The following is a 16,115-nucleotide window of genomic DNA, read 5'->3' on the forward strand; positions in this document are numbered from 1 at the left end:
GAATAAAAAGCCTGATAACGATCACATATTCCTCACATAACAGAATATTAGATCTGTTATCTGCAATTATTATTTGTGATGTTTTCACTGCACCTTGCCTTAGCAAGTCAAGGTGACCAAAGTGCAGGATGGCAGTCTGAGCAGAACCAGCTCATTGGGAAATGCATGTGAAGGACTTTCAGGTCTCTTTATTACTGTGATATCTGTGTTTTCACTTTGTCCCAGGGGCTGGTGTGGAATAGAAATACTTAGGTGACAATAACATTAGTATCAAGGTTGGCTTGTATACCAACAGGAATGTGATACAGCTGAGTGGAGGAAAGTGGAAATAAAGCACGCAGTGAAGCAGAAAAAAACTGAAATCCATCAGGCTGAAGCAGTCTTCTGCCTCATTATATTTGGATTTGAAGTAAAATGAAGAATGCTTCTGTCAGCTGAGCCTATTGTGCAATATTCCATCTCCTTCCCCTCTCTGCTCAGTTCTGTCTCTTGGTATTCCATCTGTGTGCTTTCCTGACCATGGAGTTATTTTCATGATTTAAATTATTGTGCCTTGCTAGACCATCTCTGAATGACATCAGTAGCAATAACTTAGTGAGAACTAAATTTAACTCAGTTTCTAGAACTAGGTTGTAGTTTAATATCTTAACCTTTTTGTTACTGTTTGAGAAGTTTCCTTACTTCAGTGCTTGTGGCAGCAGTTCCTCACCTTTGTCTGTGTCTAAATGTGTTTGAATTCCTGGTGTTCAACCTTGAGGTTACAAACTTAATTAGGCATGATGATATTTACAGTCAACAATTTTTTTTCCTCAAGACTCAGTTGCTTGGAAGTGTTACCAGAAGTGGTTGACTTTTAGTGTAACCTCAAGAAGCAACTTTTTTATATTTAAAAATGAGAACAAAGTGACAATTGTTACAAAAAGAATCTTATTTCTTTGGCCTGGCTCTTTCCTCCTCACTTCTAAAGTGCTGCAGCAGATCAGTCAGTTCCATAGTCTTTTCAGTGGATATTCTGAGCAACTGATGATTTTCATTTTAAAAGTTGCTATACAAGCTGGCCTTATAAGTCAATTGTGACTGTGTTAGCCTACAGACAGGAATTCAAGACTAAATGCATCCCACTTACAAAATCATTCATGAGATGAATCATTTTGTGCATATTACTCAGCTAGCACCTGCTTTTTAGTCTGAAGCTGTAGTTTAAATTAAACTCCATTTGTTTCTAGGTAGTTGTGCAGTGGGTAATTAACTTCTGCTTGGCTTTAGCCTTCAGATGACATACATCAAGACATCATTTCTTGTGCAACAAAAATACTAATGCATTCTCACCTTGGCAGCACACTGCACTGTAAGAGCACTGGTAGGGGTTGGGTGCTTTGCACAGTAACTGGTTTTTGTCAGTCATCTGCATTCCTCTTAGTTGAACTAAGAGTCTAGCTATGCTATAACTGCTACTGATAGCAATTGCAGTAGCTCCTTTTTCCTCCCCCTTCCTCTGAAATGTCTTTGTTCTACGCTGGCAAGGAAGCAACAGTAACTAGGAGCAAGGGGAGAGAAGTGGTGAGGTGCTGGTTGGTGTTCTGCTCTTTGTCTTCAGTAGCCTAAAGCTGACATTGCCATATATATCTCTGTATATCTGCCTTCCTCTCACTTGCTCATACCTGATGTTTTCAGGTATTTAGCTGCCTGAGTACTTCTCCCAGACTCTGTGCACTTTCCTCAGTGATTCAAAGGTGTGAGCCCCTAGTTTGCTGTTTCATAAAGCAAGGTAAACAAAAGCTCGTGGCTTTCTGAGTATTCTGGGACTTTGCAATTCTTTTTATCCTCAGTCTTTTTCTGAGTGATGGTAGAAGGAAAGGATGTGTAGAAGGAAAGCCCAGAAGAAACAGCAGGGAACAATGCAGCTGCCTCTGTGTGTCTGCTATGAAACTGCTCAGGAAAGCTGTCAGGCTGAGAATGTTTCTTTGTTGAAGATATCAGGGAATCTCAAACTGAAGGATTAGCAAATAGAAAAATGATGGTAGCAAACTGCAAGAGCCTCATTCTTAAGCTCAGAGATTGAGTATCTGAGGAATTAACAGTGCTGCATGGGGACATTTTGGTACAAAAAGCAAAGCACACAAATGCTGGCATTGGGTGCCATCTTTTTGAGATTTCTTTCTGGAGCTGGGAAAATGAGGACCAGTGTGCTTATGATTAGAGCCAAACACAATGCTAAAAAATGTTCCAAAGCGTAGAACTGGCCTTTGCAGGACATTCCTATGCATATCTTCACAGGTGAAGACTCCACATGACTTTTAAAAATAGAACAATTCCTCACAAATGCATTGATTAGGGAATTAAGCTGTATGGACAAGGGTGAGAGCTTGGTATGATCTACATGGCTTTTCAAAAGTGATAATAATCCTAACCAGAGGCTTTTAAAGTATTTGCAGTATGAGGGAAGGCCTTCATATATGTGGAGAAGTGGTTAAAGCTTGCTCAATCCTGTCCATTGTTTTCTGCTTCTACTGTTTGGCAGAGCTATTGCTGAAAACCCCATGGAACTTGTGCTTGAGTTCATGCTTCTTGTTTATAAACAAGAAAAGAGGTTATGAGGAGGGATGCTTGGCTTCTGCTGTTATCCAGGGCAGCAAAAAAGAGTCCAGTGTGATGAGCTGCACCTTGGAGTGGGTGTGGAGTTAAAATAAGGTGTGAGTTGTGGAGCAGCACTTGTGAGTATTGTGGGAGCTGTGGCTGCCTGAATAGGAGCTGAAGGGGATGAAACAGATCCATGCAAACCTAAACTCACTGTTCAGCCATGGTTATAAATCAGGTAGAGATCAGTGAGAAATAACTGGGATCAAACCAGGCAACATTTCTCCTGTAGACTGATAATAACATTTTATCTTCATCCCTTTGTGCAGCTCTGGCCTTCCCCTGCTTGTGGCAGAGAGGAAACAGGATGGGAAGGCATTCAAAGAACTGAAGTTATCAAAACTGTATTCATCATAGAAATAATAATAATTCAGCTCAGATGTGACAGATGTCTAAATCTAAAGTGGCACAGGGAGAGGGAATAGCCATCCTTTCCCCTACCTTGTCCCTTCCTTTGCAAGAACAAAGTCAACACTTGGAATTCACAAGTGACATGTTGAAAACAACAAAAAGAAGCAATTTTTTGAACAGCATAAACTGTGGTAATCTGTGCCTCAGGATGTAGTGGGTGCTGACAGCCAGTGCTTGTCCAAAGTGCCATTTGAGGAATACATGAAGTCTGGGAATAATGGTTCAGGAAACTGGAGGAGAATTTGCTTGCTACTGGGAAAGTGATATGGGAAATCATCTTAACCTTCTAATTTTGGTCTTTATCTGCTGTTGGAGTGTGATCATGCTTCTGATTTGTGTGTGGTCTATCTTGCTGTATCAATAAGTTTTATTTGTAACCTGCAGCTGTGAGTACACATGGCTTAAACAGTATCATCCAGTGTCTTACTGGGGGTGGGTCAGTGGGGGCCTCCCCATCCTGCATGGACTGGGGGAATGCAGGGATCTGCAAGAGGCTGGTGAGACTATTGGAGTCTGTACTAGTAGTTGGTTCATGATGGCTGCAGGGAGCTTAGTCCTACCTCTGTGTGTGTGTGTGTGTGTACATATATTTATATAGTTGTCTTGTGTGTGCATATATATATATATTTATGTAGTTTTCTAGATATCTTTATCTTTGTATTTTACTCAGGCTGGAAAAGACCTTCAAGATCATAGATTTAGGATGAGGTTGGACTCAATTACCCTAAATCTGACCCACCACTAAACCATGTCCCATATATAGCTTGTAGCTTTCTACAAGTAGTATTTCTTACTACACTGAAATGTTAAACTGGCCAAGAAGAGGCAACTGGTAAAATGTCATTGTATCTCTTGTTAAAGTAGTAGTTGTTCATGGTGACATTCAGCATCTCAAATGAAATAGATTCCAAAGATGAGGTTAAGTTTTTCTTCACAAAGCCCCAGGGGAACATTGCCTTTAGTACAATCATTCCTACAATGATTGTCCTTGTCTTTCTTGAAAAAGTGAAGGACATTTTTCACATCCCCTTCCTATTGAAAGCTAAGAGGAATTATGTGCTGCAAATGGGTGGAGAAAAGTTGTATAGTTAGGGGGGAGATGGTTCTCCTGTTCCCCTTCTTCTCTCCATAGGGAAATATCCCCCTTTAGTGTAACATGCACTGGATTTTTAAGTGGGAACAGGCTACATAGCAGTGGTCATCATCATTTCTCGTAGGGAAGGATTACTTTAATTATCATCACATACAGTGAAACTCTCTGAATGTTAGTATTTTGTCCTTTAACAAGGAAATGTTTGTCAGGTCTATGTTACTTATTTTCCCCTGTAAATACCCTTAGGAATATAGGATGCTCATGTTCAGTAAAATGGCAAAGGGGAGAAGAAAACACTTGTGTGTGCATGCATAAAATAATATGAATTAAAGCTCTTTTGACCTTAAAGAAATGAAGGTAAATGTCTTTCCTCCAAAGAAAAGGAGATCTGAATATACCTGTGGGCTTTTCTGTAAAAGCTGAAGGATGGGTTGATCGGGCAGTTTCAGTTGTGCTGAAACAGTTTATTGAGAACTTGGTGGTGATTTAGGCTCAAGATGGTAGTGGAGTGTGGAGCTTGTCCTGAACTGGTGAACTTCTTTAAAAACTACTCAATCACACTTAAGGGAAATCTGTTTCAAGTTATAAGAAAGTAGTATCAGTTTGGGTCCTTTTGGGAAAGGATTTTAATGCTTGTCTCATTTAACTTGAGGTATCCACCCCCCTCCAAATTGTTAATTGTAGACAAATATTTGTCTTGAACACTGCCCAGCACATGAAGTTGGTTGTGCTGTACACTCCCAAGGTAACCTCAACAGTTTGGCATGTAAAGTGAGCTTTTGTTTCCTGAAATACCTCCTGAGACTTTACCAGTGGCTTTCACATGTTCTCTTGGGAAAGTATTTTAGGACTTGGGGCTTTCAGTGGTAGGGAAACATATCTGCTCCTGAAGAACAGAGATATGAAGTTTATATGACAAATCTGGGACTTTAAAACTTTTTTTCAGTGAACATACTCATCAAAAGGTTTGTTAGGGGTTTTAGAAAATATCTATCAGGATAATGTTTTTCACTTCTGAGCCTTCATACTGCTGGGCAGTGTGTTAACATCACTGGGATGTGTAGTGTGGCTGACCTCCCTGGGGGTGGCTTGTTGGGCTGTCCTGTGTGTGTCTGAGGACAGAAAGCCAAACCACTGCCCATGTTGTGCTGGAGTTGGAAAGCCTTGCTCTGCACTGTTATCTGTGCCATCTTTCTGAGCCTGAGGAGTTCAGGCATAATGGAACAGCTCAGGAAGAGCCCACTAGAGTGAAAGTTCTTTCCCAACCCATTTTGTTAAGTGGCTTGTGCTTGCTTATTTGGGAAGGAGAAAAACAAAAGTAGAATGAGTAAGCTTAAGTGGCAGATACTGGAGGTCAAGGACCTCCTTGAATCATTGCTTCCCTTGACAATAACACCTTTGGGCACAATTGTACTATATGGGAAACAGAACAGCTAAAGCTGGCTTGATGGAGAATGGAAACCACTGTAATGCTGAATACTCTGCAGTCTAAATAAACCTTTCCCAACCTGTGGCTTGCCAACTGCTACTAATCTTATGTTACTTCTAAGCAGCATGCAAACAAAGCATAAGGACTGCCTGTGATTTGAGAGCTCTTCATTTCTACTGGGAAAGCTCTTTGGGAGCCACAGATCAGGAAGGCTGAGAACCTGTGTCATCTGAAGAACAATAAGCATAAGTGAGCAAGTCCTTGCAGCTCTAGCTGAAGCAGTTTAAGAAGTTGCTGCCTTATGGATTATTACTGCCCTTCAGCAAAGTTGCATGAAACACTTGAGTGAGAGAACCAGTTGTTGGCTTTGACAGGAAATCAGTCACAGGAGTTGCTGGCCCCACTGGTGGGTGGTGTGGTCCAGCAGGAAGGCTCTCACCACTGCAACTGGTTCCCTCTTCATGGATCAGGTTGGGCATCTCAACTATTACTCACAGCATGGATCAGCCCTCAGGATTCTGCAGTTTTCTCTGGTCCTTCTCCAACTTGAAGGCTGACTGGTATTCTCATCTCCTAAGTTACAGCAGTCACAGGCTAAATAAATTTGGTAGTACATAATAATAGATACAGGTTGTTTGCAAGTCTTGGTGTAAATCCATCCCCATTTGAGTGAGTTGGTTAGGGAAGGAATGTGTTACTGAGTAACTTCAGCTCTCAAATGTAGCAACTCTGCTTTAAACCAAATTTCTAAGCCAGACTTAAGGAAAACTTATCTTGATGATGAGTAATAAAGGTAGCAAAAGTCTGCCAGTGAAAACAGCCCCTATTTGAGCCACTTCAAACTTTGTGAGCACCAAAAAAAAAAATTTAAAAAATTCAAATTCTATCTGGTATGTAATGGAGAAGCTACCCACAGTTTCATTAAGTGGGCAGGATGTAGTTTAACAGCTATTTGTTTTCTCCTTTGCTGGGTCAGCCCTGGCTAACAACTCTGAAAGCAAATGTCACAATTATTTCTCTAGGAATTTGGGTAATTTCAAGCTAATGTTGCAAATATCTAACTTGTGACTTCTGAAATAGCCTCAATTCATAGCTTGGTGTGTTCCTCCAGGGCTTGCTGGTGCTGTGCTGGGTCAGGCACTTGTGCCAGGGCTGTGCTGGAGTGCTTGTGCAGCAGTCTGGGCTGGGTGAGTAATGAATGTGGTCATGAAACCTGCTGTAGACGTGCAGGAAATACTTGTATTCAGTGCTATGGTTCACCATAAGCAAGTTGCAGGGTAAACCATGCCATGAGTTTGACCTCTCCTATGCTTCATTTAATAATAATAACAATAATAATAATAATTAACTCAGCATACTTAGCACTCAGGCAGTGAGCACAACTGAACTGTGGCTGGTGTGATTTAGCTTACATCTTCTAGAATAAGGGATACAGCCGCTTTTTTAACATCACAAAGAACAGGTAGATTTATAGAGCATCTATATCAGTGCTCCTTCCCCCCCCTCCCTAACTCCACAGCCCTCCTAAAGACTTGGAGTAATTAGACAAAGTACACAAGACAGAGGAGTGAAATCCTGTTGTGTCAAATGTGGTTTGGGGCAGGACAGCCTGACAGCTTTCTCGGGCTAATTTCTAGGCAGAGGAAATGTAGGAGAGCCTGGCTGTCTGTGTCTTGTATCATGCTATATAGGAAATACTAGGGAAACACAGTTTGGAATTGGTAATTGATTTTAAAAAGCACTGTTGAATTTATCTTTGAAGTGGATGGCATTGGGCTGGAGGGAGAGCTTTGCTCCAAATCCTTCATGGACTGATGTCTGAGCCAGATCTGCAGGCTTGTGGTGTTTTGTGGAAAAAGTGTCTGACTGCTGGAGAAGCAAAACTGATAGAAATATACTAAATGTTGAAACCATAAGGAGTGGAGTCCACCTTAATTTATTCTTGCTTCTAGTAGAAAATAGTGTTACATGTTTTAAGACAAAGAATGAGAATTTCTCCAAGCTCATCGCTTCAACATCTTCAAATAAATAAGACTTGCATGTCAAGAATGACAACAGATCAATGAGCTGATGGCTTCAAGGCAAGAAGAAAAAGATAAATACAGCTGCAAGGTACACCCAGAGATGTTTTTCTCCTTAAAAGTGCTAGAGTCCTTGATAATACTCCTAGACATTCCTTCCAGATTTTAAAAGGGTAATGCAGTCACCTTTCTTGAGGATAACTGTGTCCCCTTGCTCCCAGTTCCCCTGAGACCTCCCACAAAAGACTGACCTGAATGGCTGGCTGACTCCTTTAACACTGGTGGATATCAGATGCTTTGAGCATGTTTCAGTTTTCTGAAATAATCAGTACTGGCTTGATTAAATTTGGGTATTTTCACTTGAAAGGTCACCTTCATGGTGCTAGCAAATGGCATGCTTTCTAAAAAGTTTATTTAAATGGTTAATGGGCAGGTGAAATCCTGACTGTTCCTGCAAACTCCCCTGTCTTTTTGTGAGGTTGCAGAACCCTTCACATTGAGGAATGAATGAGTAAGCTGTACCTAGTGAGAAATCCTATTGCACAACTAAAAGTAGAGGTGAAATCTAGGATAAGCAGTGTTCTTCCAGAAATCTCATGGTGAGCAGAAGTGTGTCAGGGTATATTTGGTCTGCAGTAAGTAAGGTAGGTCCTCAGCAAACAAACTTGTGCCTGTCAGTCTTCCTGTTCTGCTTGTTAGAGATGTTTGATGCAAGGCACTTCATAGTGTGAAGGGTTTGATAGTTTATGGGGTAACTAAGCAACATTTTAAAGACAAACACAAAATATAGAGGCATGCTCCATCTCTGTAACCAGATCTCTTTCTGTGCTTATCAATCCAGTAGGACGTGGCTTAAACAAAGGAAGAATAAAGATAAAATATTCAGAGCTTGGACTCAGAAGAGTAGCAGCTTGTCAGACTTCTGTGCTTTATAATGCTGTGCGGTGTTTCTGACCCAGTCTTGTGGATGCTCTGGCAGCAGCAAAATCTGTGCTGATGGGAAGGTATTTTTCCTTCAGGCAGTGACCCATTTTCACAAAACTTGTCAGGAATTGAGTTTTTAAATGTCCTTGAATAGACTGATATTTGAGCCTGTTCCCCTGCAGTAGGGGGCAAATATACACAGATCTTCCAAGCCTGACATCCACAACAAACAAGGCTATCGACCGGGGAACCAAGCTTTTCCTGGTTTTCCTATTGCACCTGAGTATTAAATATTGTCTAAAAATAACCAAGAACCCTTCAGTCCCCTACACTACTGCTGCTGCTTTTTTGGAGAGACAACAATTTCTCCCATTTGAGAAATACCAGAGGAGTTGCCTTCCACCATTCCAACAAAAAGCAACTTTTTTGGTGGTTATGTCAACTACAGAAATGAGACTGGCATTTTGTAACTGCTGAGTAGGTATTCCATGCTATAGAGAAATCAAAAGGAAATGCTGTGTCAAAATAAATGATCCACAGGGATCTTGCACTTGGTTTTTAGGAAGGACAACTCTTGATAAGAACCATTTCCCTCTCCATATTTACATGTGTAGCAGGCCACAGCTTTGTCTTCAGCTTGAGTCAGGAAAGTAGGTTAATACTTGCATCCTTTTTCACTGCTTTTCTAGAATTAACCTTTTTGCCTTGACACACTTCTGTCCTATTCTTGCCTAAATAAAGGCTGGCTGCAGAAGGGAAGGTGCCTATAGCAAGGGTGGAGGGATTGCCAGGCAGTCAGTGTTTGTATGGAAGTTCCTGGGTCTGACAAGTTGCTGTCAGAGTAATCAGGGATATGTTAAATCTGACAGCAGGTTATGTGTCTGTGGAATGGTTTTTCACAGATTTGTGTATTCAGATAAAAAAATGGCTTTCTAGCTGGGCAGCTTATTGTGTGGGATAGCTCCAAATGACTTCCTGCATTCAATCTGAGTCAAATCATGAGGGATCACAGCAGATCTGGGCATTTGGAGCACATAATGTCTGGATAGTAAAGAGCAGTGTGAGTGGTTACAGTTGTAGAGGGTGGGCATCTGTTTACTTGCAAGCTCTTTTCTGTGATTAAATTTCTGTGCTTGCAACGTTCCTGCCTTTGAATTTCAGTAGCAAACTTGAAGACAGTGTTTCTTTGCTGTTTGATGATCTTGTATCAATTTATGAATGACTATAGTGTGACCAAAGCAGAACTAAATCATGCTTTTGAGAAAAACTGCTTTGTCAAAATACAGTAATTCTTTTGTAGATAGACTCTATAGCTTTGAGCTATGACTTTTCAGAACATCCTGCCTGAACCAATGACACAACAAATGTGTTTAATGTACATCTGGAACATCCCCCTTCCTCTTAACAGGGATTTTTTTAGATCCAGTCTGTTAGTTTAGAAGGGAGGGAATCCTTCCGTATTTGATGTAGAGTAAAATGTTTTGTATTCTGACAGTGAAGACTTCCTGCATTTTATTCTATATATGTGGTAAAGTGAACATCAGGATGTTTTTACTGGATTTTTCAAACAAGAAAACATGGCAACTTGTCTGCAGGGTTTGTCTGAGTAGTTGCCAAATGTCCCAGAGCTTATTCCTCTGGGGACACAAGGGTAGGTAGTAGTAAAGAGGTAGGTTTAAGAAAATACAGAGAAAAATGCCTTTCAGAGCTGTTGTAGTTCTTGCATTGTCCCTCTTGTATTTTGGGAATTCTCCTTGGCTTCTCTTCAAAGCGTTTGCATTGTTGTGTTATAGGAGTTTCCCTACTGTGGCTGCTGCTTCTTGCATTGTTGTCTTTCAGCTCAGTGATAGTGGGATAGATACCATAGTTCCATGATGATTCTTGCTTTGAGGTATGAAAGTCAGTCTTCCTCTGGGTGGAAGCAACAGAAGGAGGAGAGTAAGAGTGAAAGAAATGCCTTTATATCTCCAGAAGCTAAATATATAGCTTGATGCAGTGTAAGCACAAGAGTTAAGACCCACTCTGGTTCTTCGTTGCTCAATCTCCCCTGTACTGGCTGCTCTTTCTTTCCACATTCATCTATTTTGATAGCATTAGTTTTCTGCTAGTATGATTCCCTTAATCAGCTCATTAAGGTGGAGGTGACCATGGGTGCTGGCCCCAGAAGGCAGTGTGAAGAGTGGGCTTGGGATGGAGGAGGCGGCACCTTCTGCCTGGTGGGGAAAGGTTTGCAGCTTACCCCATCTGGGGACTGTGCATTGGTTATGGCTTTAGGGCAACCAGAACATGGGGACCTCGTACAAGAGTTGCTTCTCTCACTTTCCATACACTAATTCCAGTGTTTGTGTGGTGGCTGTGTTAGAAACTGGTTCATCAAGGAGCTGATCTGGTGACAAAGCAATTTTTTTCAGTTCCGTCAGGTACTTGAACCAGCATCATGTGCATCTGTACCATCAGCTGCTGGTTCAGAGGGAGGAACGAGATGGTGAAACTGGGTTGGGGAAGCACAGACATCAATGGCAGCTCAAGCTGAATCCCATCTGTGGGGCAGCTTCAGAGTAAAGCTAGTTTTAGGTTGTCTTGGCTTTGTGCTTCAGAATCCTTCCGTTCAGAAGGACATACTAGTCTGCAGAAAGCTTATTTCACAAGCACAAAATCTAATTTTATTCTTAGTTATAGATGGTGTAATTTTGGGATTTTATTCTTCAACTGAAGAACCTTCTCTGTGCAACCTGAATGTGGTGGTCACCAGTGCAGGTGTGAAGACCGTGGGATATATTGAAATCCAAGCTGTGTATCTCTGAAGTGATAGATTCCAATGGGACCTTGGTTGAAAACCAAATGTTTGATCTTATGACAGCTTGAATTACAAGCGTGGCCCTTATTTCATCTGCACCTAAGACATGCTTATCTTTTCCTCATGCTTATATTTATCTGACTGTGTTAAATGAACTCAGAGTTCCTTTGATTAGTGGGCTGAGTTGTTTTAACCTAAGCTCAGACAAGCACCAAGTCTGCTCAGAAGAGAAACTGTTGGTGCAGCAGAAGTGTGGTGTGCCTTTCCCTCAGAGACTGTTTTTGTGTCTGGGTTATTCATCAGGGAGTGCAGTAGAGGGAAGCACACCTTATTGCTGCATTTTTAATTATTATTTTTTACGTGCTCCCTAGCAAATGTTGGAATTCTGCTTTAACACTGCTGGTTACACACCAGTGCTGTGATCTCAGCTCATAGGTAGGTGACTGGTTTCATACAGTCTGCAAAATTCAGTAGTAATTTGCAGTTGGTTTAATATAACTTTTCCTGGAATCATCTAGAAATAATGTGCAATGTTCTCCTGCTTACCAGAGATGGGCAGAAGTGTATTGAGCTTGTGTATCTATACCCACATGGACAGAGATTTGTTTCAAACCTATCAGGCATATGGGGAAGCTGCCATATCAGTCAGATCAGTCCTGCTGGGACTGATCTGTGTCCTAGAAGGAATAATGATCATCACACACTAAGTGCTCCCAGGCTGTCAGAGCCTTGGTTTCAAGAAGAGCCATCTGCAGGGACTCTCATGTGTAGCTCTGAGCTCTGCACTTGAACAAAATAAAACTTTTTTTTCTAAATGATAATGACATCCATTACAAATTACCAATCACAACAAAGTCTGTCTGAAGTTCTGCAGAAGGCAACTGTTCTTTTGGAGTTGGTGACAAACAGCTGAAGGGTAGAAGCAAGATCTTTGTGCTGAAGAACAGATGTCCAACTCTGAAAAGCTTGGGTCCATCACAGGGTGGAGAACACCTTTACCTGAAACACTTCTTGTTTTGCAACTATACTCGAGTGTTTTGATTTTGTAATTTTTAATATGGAGTGCATGGTGTTGAAATATATTCTGTAAAGATCCTTTTAATTATGAAATACCTCTTGTAGAGCATAACTGGCCTTCAGGTGCTCTTTTCAAAGTTCAGGAGTGCAGCAGTGGTTGTCACAAAAGTGCTGAGCTGCACCATATTGCAGAGCTCTCTGCTCAGTGTTTCTCTGGATGTCCTTCAGACAAGTCTTTAATGAATAAGCTAAATTATAGGTGCACTTCAGGCTTGCACCTTCATTTAAAAACAAAGGCAGTGGGGGGGGTGTGGAAAGATGTAGAGTAAAGCAGTTTTTTTTGTTGGAGGTGATAGTGGTGTTTCCAAGGTCATTGGTATTGTGTACTTGAAAGTTGGGGTTTTTTTCTTGCTTAATACTGAAGTTTGTCAATAACTTGATTAATTTCAGAAAGGGTTCAGAGTAAAAGAGGTTGGGTTAGCATTGTCCAGATAAAATGGTTAAAAATTATGGATTATTCTTACATTTAACCAAAATTTGACTTTATTTCCTGAAGTGGCACACCTTTATGAAATGTCTAAGCTATTGTTTGAGGGGGTGTGTGAACTGGAGGATTTAAGGGATCTTATTAAAATTGCTTGAGTGTGTATTTGGACTTGTTAAGCTGAAAAGCTGATTTTTTAAAAAAATATTTATTTAGAAGAAACTTTCAAATTACAGGATGGTACAAACACAAAACTCTAACTCTATGTTTTTGTTTTGCAGACCGTGAGGACCAATCCATTCTCTGCACGTGAGTGAAGGCTTTTCCTATGGGCATTTTTTGAAATCTCTTTGAGACAGCTGCAGTAGTCAAAACTGGGTTGTTAATCTTGATAGGCAGTGACTAATGGCTGAAGATGCAGCATAAAGTGATATTTAATGTGGGGATATAATCTTTTACTGATGTAGTTCACCTTATGGAAAGTTTTATGGCATATAATTTAAAAATGTCAGTCAAGATCTGATTGGGGAAAAACCCACACATTTTAAAACCTTTTTTGTTTTGTTTTTATCTGTCTAAAATGCTGTGCTGTCACTACTCAATGTGTAGCACCCGGGGGGGACATGAATCAAAAGTTGGTCTGGAAACTGCTGTGCAAGAGCTTCACTTTGGATCTGTTTCAGATGGGAGAACTCTGAACAAGTTGGCACTAAGGTTTCCTTTGGCTTTTTCTCTGTGCACCTGAATTTGCTCCAGGAGGAAATTTCTAGCTTCAGTTTCTCAGGGAAATGCAGTGGTGGGTAGTCAGACCATGAATGTGCTTTCAGGCTTGTAATGCTACTGAGCTGAGCTCTCCTTGGGCTGCCTGAAGCAGGAGATTGGGACATGCAGGAGAGGAACCATCCCTCTTGGTAGCAACTTGGAGGTTAGGATGAACCATCAGGATGGTTCATGTGAAAATCCCACCTCTGTGTTGAGAAATCCCACCTTGGCTCCATTTGGAAACTGCATGCAATGAGTGTTAGTTATAACTTAGTTGATTATCTGAGGGAGAGAGGGAAGCCTTATGGCACCTTGCATTCCTCTGACTTGGTTAGGTGATCACTTGACCATCCTGTATGCCAGCTGCATTGGGGCCATAGTTTGTGAGGATGCCTGCTTCCTGAAATAGCTCAATGGTTACAGGAGGTGCTGGAAAGAGACCTGGCTTCAGTTTACTTCTTGACATGAAGAGATTCAAGTCTTCAACCTCTGCTTCCTAGAAAAGTGCCTTAAATTCAGGCACTGTAACAAGTCTGAAGGTGGATCATTTCAAGCCAGGCTTTTTTGGGTTATGGAGACTATGAATACAAGATTCATGGGGCCTAAGGACACAGGAGCAAATACAGTTCTGTAGCTCAGATAAAAGCCAATCCACTTAACACAGGCTTGTCTAGGTCTGTGGTTCCTGCTCTTGGTAGGACTTCTGTTTTCAAGTGATGACTACTTCATGTGCAATGTACATAACAGCCCTCAAAGTCCAAAATAAAGGCTTTGTTCTCTTGTGTTTGTGGATGCTTCAACAGCATGGGCTTGCCTCAGGTAAATTTTTTTTGAAGTAGCTTCATGTTTTGTGTCTATGCATGAACCTTGCACTCCCTTACATGGTCAGCCAAGACCACAAAGGTTGGAGTGGCAGTGCTACAGGATTTAGGGAATGTCTGTGTTCATTTGCAAACTGGAAAGCCTTTAAGCTCTCTTGCCTTCTATTTTGTTATTACCTTACCTGCAAGGCTACCATAAGCTTTTGATCCTTCTGTACGGAATAGGCAATTGAGCCAGGGTTGAATTTTATACCTGGTACAGCACACTTCAGCATGAAATACCTTGAGAGGTTCCACAACTTGGTGAGGCAGTTAATAAGCTGCTTGCTGTACATCCATTTGTGGAGGGAAACTTTGCTTCCAGGTGGTGAGAGGTGGGGCATGGACACTCATCCTTACAGTCAGACCTCAGGAGAATGTGAGCATCCCCAGTACTGAAGCGACTGTTCTGTGTTCAGTCCTAATATTAAGACCCTCATATGTTCTCAGGGCCATTGACTACTGACACTATTAGTACTGTGGCACTGGGTGAGTTGTGCTACCTTTAATCCTGTGTCTTGCTTGTACCAGTGTTAAAGGCTCCACAGAAATGTGTCAGCCTTGATAAAGCTGCCTTTCTGAACAACATATTCTAAGCTCTGTTGGCTGTTTTACTGCTTTAACTTGTGTTTCTTACTGGACTACTGACACTGCAGCAGAAAGGAAAAAAAAAAAAGATAAAGGTCAATGACACTTTACATGGTTTACAAGAAATTACAAACATGGAATGGATCACATCTGTTGCCTCAGAATTATGGGGGATTAGGCATTGCATCTCTGAACTGGATGTACAGGACCAAAGAACACCCAGCACAGGTTTTACCTTTGGAGAATTTGAAGACACATGATGTGATAGTTGCTAGGATCCATGGTGTTTGTTAACTTGAACACCAAAGTTCACTGTAGCCCAGGATATCTTGCTAATGCTGTGTAACCATTAGCATTATTGAGATGCTGGCTATAAAAAAGGATAGGAGGGGCTATCGGACTGCTGTTTAGGTTACTCAACACTTTTAAAATAGGTTTGTCTTAAACTGCTTCTCAGCTCTGTGTATGATTCAGAGAGAAATACCATCAGAACCATTTGTCCCTAATGTGGTTTCCCTCATGGGCTTTGTGAGAGAGCTGTATTCTTGTGTGTGGTTGGCTGGGCTGTGAAATCTCCTTCCTAAGTGGGACAAGGCCATGGCACGCTCCCCTGTGAGCAGACCCAAAGGAAGCCTCAGAGGAAGGTTTTGATCAAGGATGAGCTAATATCCAGGACTTCAGTGATGAAAAGGTAAACTGTTTGTGATTCCCTCCCATGCCACTGGTTTTACAGGTCTGAGGCAGGAATAAATGAAGTGGAAGGCGTGTGTCTTAACGTCACCAGCAGGACTTTCAGAGACTTCTTTGGCAGTTCATGAAAGGCTTGAGATCTCTTCTCCTCCCTGGCTTGTCGTCCTGGATCACCTGATTGACCCTGATTTAGTGGAGCTGGAAGTATTCAGAATATTTTTTTCTTTTCTCCAGCCTGAGTGGCTCAAGCTAGCTATGAGGAAGAAAACATCCCCTGAGCTGTGCACTGAGCTGGGGGACAGCTGTGGTCTGCCTGTTGTTCTTCTCTCCCTCACTGCCTTGACCACAGCTGTCTTTATATACATCCTGGAGATAAGAATTTCTCATTACTTGATGAAGGTC

General features: G+C 41.5%; 1 protein-coding gene across 1 annotated transcript in view; it reads left to right on the top strand.

Moving 5' to 3' along the window:
• The window catches only part of MYH10 (myosin heavy chain 10), a 101,830-nt gene that overhangs the window by 20,704 nt on the left and 65,011 nt on the right, over positions 1 to 16,115 (top strand). Inside the window, exon 4 of the mRNA XM_030461731.1 lies at positions 13,095 to 13,122. Coding sequence (XP_030317591.1) covers positions 13,095 to 13,122 — 28 coding nt within the window. The remainder of the gene's footprint in view (positions 1 to 13,094; positions 13,123 to 16,115) is intronic.

Source organism: Calypte anna, chromosome 18, assembly GCF_003957555.1.
Source record: "Calypte anna isolate BGI_N300 chromosome 18, bCalAnn1_v1.p, whole genome shotgun sequence".
Lineage (NCBI taxonomy): Eukaryota > Metazoa > Chordata > Aves > Apodiformes > Trochilidae > Calypte > Calypte anna.